The following is a 9,267-nucleotide window of genomic DNA, read 5'->3' on the forward strand; positions in this document are numbered from 1 at the left end:
CTTCCAAAAAGTATGATTGATCAAAATTCAAATATGAGTTTATTTACTTTTCTGAATTCCGACCCGACAGCACATCGCTGTCAGCCGGAATTTGACGTATTGTTTTTCACTGCACCGTTTTCTGGAAATTGCACTTGTTTCCTCTCATAAAGCTTTGTACAAACACGGTTTGTATGTGAACTCTTCAGTGAGACAGAAATCGGTGACGATTAACCCTCTGACGTCAGTGAAGAATATCGGACTCAGCGGTCTGACAGTCTCACAGTCAAAGATTCCCATCAACCCCATCAAGCTGGTCAAAGTGAGCATGATTATTACACTCTGCTGTGTGTGACAGCAACACAACCACGAAGCTGCTCAAGAAAAGTTCCATTAGATTTAATCAACATACAGTTAAATCATGAGTTGATGCTGACTGATATAAACAAACATATTTAGGCGCCCCTGAAGAAGCTGACAAAGAAGGGGGAAGAGCTGGAGGAGGAGGCACCTGAGATTGAGGAGTTGGACTGGTGGTCCAAGTACTACGCTTCACTGGAGGAGCTGGAGAAGGAGGTGAGACTCACGTGTACCTGTCTGACTTTCAATATGCCTGTCTTAATAAATATGAGGAACGTTAAACAGACATATGATAAATTATGAATGATTGCATGGATCCCTGTCAAAGATAAATGAGAATATTGAGTAAAGGACCATTTTGTGGAATTTGGACATTTAAAAAACAAACAAACATAAAACAAATGTATAAGTTGCTTAAAAGAAAGATTACATTAATATTTTATTTATCAATTCTATAATTTATTATGTAATTTTGTTTGGGAAAGAATGAGACAGTTTTCTGCAGTGCAGCATGATCACAAAATAAAGCATTTTCACTTAGATTTTAGACGAGAATATTCCAGCAAATAAGTGAATCACAATTAGGAAGAAACATGTTACACTAACATTGAAGCTTCAAAATTCTTTAATAGATTGGATGCTAAAATTTGTCATGAACATGTCACTGAAACTGTACTTTTTTCTTTCTTAAGGAGGATAATAGCTAAGTAATGATCTAATTTGCCACTCAGTTTGTTTGATGTGTCTGTGTCTGCAGGCTGTTGAGAAGGATGAGATGGAAGAACAAGCAGAGACGGGTAATGCGTAGTTCCTGTGTGATTGAAATAAAATGCTCTCATTGCAGTCGTAACCACTGGTACTGCGCCGTAAGGCACCATACTGTGCATCACAATACAGGGCAGCTTTTCTTAATGGTTTAAAGGAAATGAAAACATTTATTTTTTACTCTAAAGAAATGCACCAACTATCCATAAGTATGTGAATAATGACAAGACAAGATGTTTACACTGGGGCTCAAATCAGAAAAAACACACAAAAATGGTGTATGAAAGTGAGGGTAGAAGATAGAATGATAAAACACATCATGGTGTGTGCACAATTTGTATGTATGCTAGTTTTTGTGACTTCACAGAGACTTTTTCCGGCATAAACGCAAACTTTGACAGGACCAGTGGTCCACATGGAGACTAAAGACCAGCCCTAATTGTAATTGCTGTGGAGTTAGTTAGGATTTGGCTATCCACAAAGGGTGGAAGATGTCACAACAAACTAGAAGATATTTAAAAAGCTGTGTTTGTTGTTGTTGTTGACTGCTTTGTGCAGATGGAGCAAATTTGTCTATGGCAAACATCGAAGAAGAGGAGGAGGAAGCCGTGGTGGTTGAAATCGAGCCTCCCAAACGCCAGCAGATTACCACAATAAAGGTAGAAGGTCACAGCAACTCTATTCCTGACATACAGTAGGCAGTCCATTTTCCTCCCTTTTTACTCAAAGGGAAACTCATTATAGTTGCCTATAGCTGTGATTCTGTAAAAAAAAAAGATAAAAAATTATATTTTCTCATTTACGGATCAGGAACATGCCAATGCTCTCAAGGAATCTTTCATTAATCCAAACTCAACATGTACAGCTTAATTCTTATAAGAATAAGTAGGTTTTTAAAGAGATAAAGGTGTGGTTGCAGCTTTATCCATAGCTATATGAATTAGATCTTAGTGAATTGGATATAATTTGATTGTATTTAATTGGATTTGTTTTGAACTCGTTAATGTTCTCTGTATGGTTCCTTGAGAGGACTTCTGTTGTGAATAGTCTCCATGTAAATAAATGAATGTTACTAACATGATATGATCTTACAAGACTCAGTTTCTGTACTTCCCTCTATGCCTGCACCCTATTTCTACACTGTCACCCATGTCACCTCTGACAGAGTCTGACTAGTGGTTTTCCTTCTATGTAGCTTACTGTTAGCTTTGATGCTAGCTGCATTGTTATATCCTCATTTGTAAGTTGCTTTGGATAAAAGCATCTGCCAAATGCATAAACATAAACCCAGTTAAAGTTGAAACAAGCTCTCATAAAGACCTTCAATTTCAAATTTGATACAATTACATACAGCAGATACATAAAGTATAAAGATGCCATTCACGTTTTGCTGATCTGACTATCTTCTAGATTTATTTATAATTGGATTTTATTAACACTTTTCTGTTTAATCAACACTCAATAAATCATTCTGACAAAGTGCAAGGACGTTTTTAGAAATGTATCAATTTTGTTAAAATTTAAAAAAAAAAATTGTACTGAGATGGTCCATCTGTGTGCTGTTTCCCTAAATAGACTGTTAAACTAGCTTGGTCCCACACATGTATACATGATTCCATTAAAAAAAAGTTGCATTACCCTGTGTGTTTGTGTTCAGCTGTATGATGGTGATCTGGAGTCAGAGTTTAGTCAGTTTCAGGACTGGCTGAAGATATTTCCTCTGTATAAAGGCAGAGCAAGCATTGAAGAAGATGAGGAGGATGACGAGGAGAGGCAGATGGGAAAATACAAGGTACTGCTGATGGAGCTCTGTGTGTGTTGGTTTGTCTGTCGGTGTTTCTGCTGGGAAGTGTTCATTATGTCCTACTATTTCACCTCAGGGCTCCTTCTTGGTGTATCAGATTGACCCAGAGGAACAAGAAGATACCACGTGTCAGATCACCAATGGAATCCCCAAAAACTCACCTGTCAAAGTTTTAGTCCGAGTCTACATCGTAAAGGTGCCTGTCGATGATGTAGACTTTGATTTGGTGATTTAAACAAACTCGTATTCTTGACTCCAGCTGTTTTATAGAGGATTTGAATATGTTTTTATCATCTGGTAAAGTGCTTGTATTTCACAGTTAGTGCAGTGAGGTTTATAACTGGAGATGATTATTACATTATATACAGGAGGGCGAGATGGCCCTCTCTCCAGGAGAGGTGAGATACCCACTGATACCCCTTTATCTAGTTGCTTTTATATGTAGCTGGATTTTACCAGACTAGCCAGTTTTTACATGATGTTCTATGAATTAGATCTGAATATATAAACACTGCACCTCAATCCTGTTACGAAATCACTCCACTTAAACCTAAGAATCCAACCCTATGCAGCTGTATTTTCTTACATATTTTACCTATTAATATCTATTTTCTCACTTGTTAAAAATGCAGTTGTTTATGGAATTTGGGGTTTCTTAATTTCTTGCATTTAATATTCTAATCATTCTATTTTACAAATAACCTTTTTTGGTAATTTTGGCTTTGTAAATGACCAGATGCCATTGGAAAACCAGGTTGCCCTTGTATGAGCGCTGCAGTATAAGTATATAAGTGCTTGTCTGTATGTATTCTGTAGGCCACATGCCTGGCTCCAACAGACCCAAATGGTAAGGCTGACCCATATCTTGTGGTGAAGGTGGGAGAACAAAGTCTGGACTCCAAAGATCGATACATCCCCAAACAGCTAAATCCAGTATTTGGAGAGTCAGTATTAATCTGTCTACAGTCAGTCCAGCCGACTCTGTCTCCCTCTGCCTGTCTGACTGTATCACTCTGCCTTTCAGGGTGTTTGAGCTCACAGTGTCTTTCCCGCTGGAGACAGAGTTGGTCGTCATGGTCATGGACCACGATCTTGTGGGCTCTGATGATGTCATCGGTGAGACTCGTGTTGACTTAGAGAACCGGTTCTACAGCCGCCACCGGGCCTCCTGTGGCTTGGCTCGCTACTATGACATGTTAGTATCTCCACTTACAGTAGTCTCAGGACTACGATTCTTTACAATCAATATTTTAACATGTTAGAACTAAGAAAAACTACATGTAAAAATACATGTACGTACCAGATCTACAACTATCTCAAGGACACATTTAAGCCAAACTAGCGGAAGTCAGCAATAATCATACATAATGACAGCCTATAATGGTTGTTGCTGGGAAAAAAAAAACTATAACGATATAATTTCCCTTTGGAATAGATAAAGAATAATTTATTTGGTAAATTTATTTTCATTTCACTCTGACTCATTCATATTAGTACATATTAGTACTACAGGTATCTCAGTAATATGATATTTGTACTAAAACTACAAGTAATAATAGAATTATGAAATTTCAGTACAAACTCTGTAACCCATCAGAACTTATAATGTAAATTTAAGAATTACAACATTGTACTAGAACCAGTACTATAACATAGAGTAACTAGTTAGTGTTAGCCAGTGTTATGACTTGTTATAAACTATGTCATGCTACCAAATCTTTGACACATTAGAACTACCTCTGAATCATGTTAGTTAGAGAGTTATGACAAACTGAAGCCATAAGTGAGACGAGTCAGTGGCAAAAATACATGTATATGCTAAAGCCATGACACATTAAAACAAGAAAGTACCAAACATATAATGTAATAACCATAATGATTGCAGTACATTTCTGACACATTAGAACATTTATAACAATGTGTTAGTTAGAGATTTTACACTTAATGCCTCACTGGAAAATATTAGTGTCGGTGCTATGAAATATAAATATCAAATCTACCACATTTTGTTCCATAACATTTTTTGTTTTCCTGCCTCTTTTTGAAGTGATGGTTACAATCAGTGGCGTGACGCAAAGAAGCCGTCAACGATCTTGGCTGAACTCTGCAGGAAAAATGGCATCCCATCTCCAGAGTACAGAGCATCTGAAGTCAAAGTACTCAACAAGATCTTCAAAATACCACCAGATGCAGTACCTGAAGGTAGGACAGATAAAAAAGCACATAAAAATGAAGGTAGAGGGAGTTGTAATCAGATGCAGTAAGGGAGTGTAATTCCTAAAGCACTCTGATATAGATAATGAACAAGGTGGAAGTGAACGGTCCATAATCGCCTATTTGTGGATATCTAAAAGCAGTATCATGTACTACAGCTAGTATTGTGTAGAAGTTTCCTCTCATACTGCCACAACTGTTAACTCTATCGTCTTTATCAAAACTGAGTGCAGTAACAACACTAGCAGCTACAAAAGAAGTGTATTTGTTCTCTTCAGGTCTGCTGAAGAAGAATCAGCGGACTCCACAGGAGGAGGAAGAGATGGAGGAGCATGCAGCGCTGAGTGTGCTGCAGCGCTGGAGGGAGATGAGCGAGTTCCTCCCTGGAGCTCTTCATCTGGTGCCAGAGCACGTGGAGATTCGGTCTCTGTTGAACCAGAACAATCCTGGACTTCCGCAGGTAACCAAAATACAAACATTAAGGACAACAAGCTGCTACTGGTTAAGCTAAACGTCATCTGCATTGTGTGTTTGTGCTTATTGCAGGGCGACATTCATATGTGGGTGGACATGTTTCCCACTGATATTCCAGCCCCACCCCCTGTTGACATAAAGCCCCGCCTACCTGAACAGTATGTCAACACACAGTGGAGTACATAATGACGAAAGGAAATTTAAAAACACTTCACTTTCATTGTTGCTTTTATTGTGACAGGTACGAGCTCCGTGTGATCATCTGGAACACTGACGATGTGTTTCTGGATGATGTCAATCCCTTCACTGGCGACCCCTCCTCTGACATCTATGTTAAAGGGTTAGATTTACACACACTGACCTTTTTTGTTTTGTTTGTAAGCCTGGAACAGACTCAGCCCAGCTAAGTTTGGTCAATAATTAGAGTCCCAGCTGTGAAGGCTCAGTTTTCTGTTGTATTCTCTGTGCAGCTGGATAAAAGGACTGGATGGAGACAAACAGGAGACTGATGTCCACTTCAGCTCTCTAACTGGAGAAGGAAACTTCAATTGGAGATTTGTTTTCCGCTTTGACTACCTTCCTACTGAGGTACACACATTGTGCTGGTGCCTGGACTTTCTGAGGTCCACAGTTCTACTCACATTTGCGTTAATGCTACTACGGCTATCATTATTGTCCTATTTGAATTCTTTCTTATCGAGCAATTACATTTTTATCTCAAAAAAGCTGAAAGATAACAATTGTCTATTGTATTATCCCAAAATGAGTCAATAAGTTGATTACCGATGACCTCTAGAACAGCACACATGAATATCTGATAGTATATATAATGACGATGTCCAAATAATAAATCTCTTCTCTTCTTGCAGAAAGAGGTTGTGTTTAAAAAGAAGGAGTCCATCTTCTCTCTGGAGGAGTCGGAGTTTCGTCAGCCGGCTGCTCTGACGCTCCAGGTCTGGGACTACGACCGCATCGCCGCCAACGACTTTCTGGGTGAGACACACGCAGCACACACAGACTTGACTGTACTGCACATACTGTAAATGAGACATGCATGTTTCATTACGAGGCCTCAATGTTTCCTCACCTGCTCTCTAATCAAACACACACAGTTTTCTTTGACTGATTCATTCTGATCACTTTGCTGTGTTAACAAACTTTCGGTGATCCTAACTATCAATAAAAGTAACTATTTTAGAATGAAGCATGTTTTTACTAATATGTGGGAAACGTGCCAAAAGGAAAACAAACTGCTGGAATAATTACTTATTGACTCTTTCAGGTTTGTATTTTGGATGATGTAAAAATATTTGAGTATTTAGCTTATAAGGCAGTACATTACCGTCCATTTTCAATCAATCGGTTTTCCACTTAACAACTTTTATAAACTTAACTCCTTCCACAGCTGAAAACGTGTTTATGGACTCCTGTAAAAGTTGTTTGTTTAATTAAACTGACTGTTGAAATTGCACATTTCAAAGCTCTGAGCTTTTTAATTCAACATTTGTACACTAATAAAAACTTTCCACTACACCAAAATTTACACTAAAATCTTCTTCATCTTCATCTTTCTTTTGCCTCCCTCTTCTTAGGCTCCATAGAGTTACGCCTCAGTGACATGGTGCGACCAGCAAAGTCTGCCACTAAGTGTACGATTGGGATGGCGAAAGATCGGGCCAGCCCACGGTTATCCATCTTTCGGGCCAAGAAAATGAAGGGCTGGTGGCCGCTGATCCGCTTGAAGACGGCAGAAGACTTTGAGAAGGAGGAGAAAGAGAAAGAGGAGGCCAAGAAGAAGGGCAAGAAAAAGAAGAGCAAGGACAAGCGAAGCCAATTGAGACAGGAGGACATCCAGTACACTGACAGCCTGGGAAACACTTTCCTGTTAATGGTAAAAAAAAACAAAACTCAGTAACTCTGTATCTGTAGCTTAAGAGTAGCTGAAAGTAGCTTAAGAGTGATTAAAAACAAAAGGCTAAGTAGAAGTGGTGAAAGAATGCAACACAAATAGAGATAGTTAAGTATGAAAAGGTGTGACAATTGAAAATGTTTTTGTGAAGGGGAAGGTGGAGGCGGAGCTTCAGCTGGTGACTTTGGAACAGGCGGAGGCCAACCCTGTAGGGCGGGGACGCAAAGAGCCGGAGCCTCTGGACAAACCAAAGTAACACACACATATGCACAAATGTACTCACACTGTTTCAACTGCCTTAAATGTAAATTGAAATGAGTTAATTAGTTAAATTAATGATAACGGTGTAAGCTGCCTGTCCGGTAATGACATAAATAGCAGCAGTCAGGGTCTAGAAATCTTACCCGACTTACTAACCAGGCAATACTAGAAGATCCATGACACCATCAAATGCATTGCAGATGCCAGTCACACCACAAAGTGGGAAAATGGCAAAACCTCTACAGGGCTTCTGTCATTCTTTAGCATATCTGTTACTTTGTCAGTGGTTAATTTAGGTCTAAAAATATTTTAATGCTGGTCTACTGACTCATAGCTGTCTGTGAACTTTCTCTTTTATATGTGGTATATTGTATATAAATTACTTTCTTTTTGAGATCTCAAAGCTCTCAGTTAATTTGAAAATCCTTTCTTTTGAATTAGATTTTTCATTAGTTAGCAGCGTCAAATGTCACATGTTAAGCTGAGCTCAACTTAAGGTAGATTTGTTTGCCCCAGCAGACACATAATAAACTACACAATGAATGACAGTTTCTTGACTGGAATTAATTGATTTTGCTGCGAAGCTTGCTGTTTTCAATTAATTTCTAGAGGTGTAAACAAATGCAAACTGTCTCCTGTTTTCTCTCCAGTCGTCCCACCACCAGCTTCAGCTGGTTCGTCAATCCACTGAAGACCTTCATCTTCCTTATCTGGAGGAAATACAAGAAGTATATCATTGCTCTGGTCATCCTCGCCATCCTCACGCTCTTCCTCGTTCTCATCGTCTACACACTGCCAGAGCAAATCAGCAGCATCATTGTTAATGGATGAAGAAACCAGCTGGGATCTTTTTTGTGTCATTCTGAATGTCCCCGACTGTCTCAGGTTTACTGGTCCCTTGTCATATAAGAGAGAGTGGGTTAGATGAGCCAGTGAGTATGTTGACCTACCCCCTGTATCTTGGTACCTATGCACTTTCATTGTCTTGTAATCATTCATTTTGGAAACATCAATCATTTCTGCCTCACTGTAAAAACAAGAAGCACACAGAAGGAATGATAAACCCTAATTTTCTTTAAAACCTCATCAAAGGGCCAAACATATCAGAGGTAATAGCTGTCACATCAATGTCAGTTTATCCTGGTTGAAAAATATATCAATGTTGCATGATGGTAATTTGTCAGTGTATAAAACCACACTAATAACCTTGCTAAATATTAGCTATTATTATAGTTTTTTACATTGTTAACTTTATGAAAATAGATATACGCTATACATAAAAACTGGTATTTAGATTACTTTTTCAAAGAGATGATCTATCTATCTATCTATCTATCTATCTATCTATCTATCTATCTATCTATCTATCTATCTATCTATCTATCTATCTATCTATCTATCTATCTATCTATCTATCTATCTATCTATCTATCTATCTATCTAATCTATCTATCTAATCTATCTATATATCTATCTAATCTATCAGTTTACCCACACATTT

At 38.4% G+C, this 9,267-nt stretch overlaps 1 protein-coding gene across 1 annotated transcript in view; it reads left to right on the forward strand.

Annotated features, from left to right (window-relative positions):
• The window catches only part of fer1l4 (fer-1 like family member 4), a 29,693-nt gene extending 20,711 nt beyond the window's left edge, over positions 1–8,982 (forward strand). The window contains exons 33-49 of the mRNA XM_072381578.1: positions 189–301; positions 439–555; positions 1,097–1,136; positions 1,663–1,763; positions 2,762–2,896; positions 2,985–3,104; positions 3,725–3,852; positions 3,933–4,103; positions 4,956–5,110; positions 5,401–5,582; positions 5,669–5,754; positions 5,838–5,936; positions 6,067–6,184; positions 6,466–6,589; positions 7,189–7,487; positions 7,657–7,757; positions 8,417–8,982. Coding sequence (XP_072237679.1) covers positions 189–301; positions 439–555; positions 1,097–1,136; positions 1,663–1,763; positions 2,762–2,896; positions 2,985–3,104; positions 3,725–3,852; positions 3,933–4,103; positions 4,956–5,110; positions 5,401–5,582; positions 5,669–5,754; positions 5,838–5,936; positions 6,067–6,184; positions 6,466–6,589; positions 7,189–7,487; positions 7,657–7,757; positions 8,417–8,597 — 2,270 coding nt within the window. The 3' untranslated portion in view covers positions 8,598–8,982. The remainder of the gene's footprint in view (positions 1–188; positions 302–438; positions 556–1,096; positions 1,137–1,662; positions 1,764–2,761; positions 2,897–2,984; positions 3,105–3,724; positions 3,853–3,932; positions 4,104–4,955; positions 5,111–5,400; positions 5,583–5,668; positions 5,755–5,837; positions 5,937–6,066; positions 6,185–6,465; positions 6,590–7,188; positions 7,488–7,656; positions 7,758–8,416) is intronic.
• The last annotated feature ends 285 nt before the right edge of the window (positions 8,983–9,267 follow it).

This window comes from Leuresthes tenuis, unplaced genomic scaffold (assembly GCF_036924035.1).
Source record: "Leuresthes tenuis unplaced genomic scaffold, fLeuTen1.0.hap1 SCAF_3, whole genome shotgun sequence".
Lineage (NCBI taxonomy): Eukaryota > Metazoa > Chordata > Actinopteri > Atheriniformes > Atherinopsidae > Leuresthes > Leuresthes tenuis.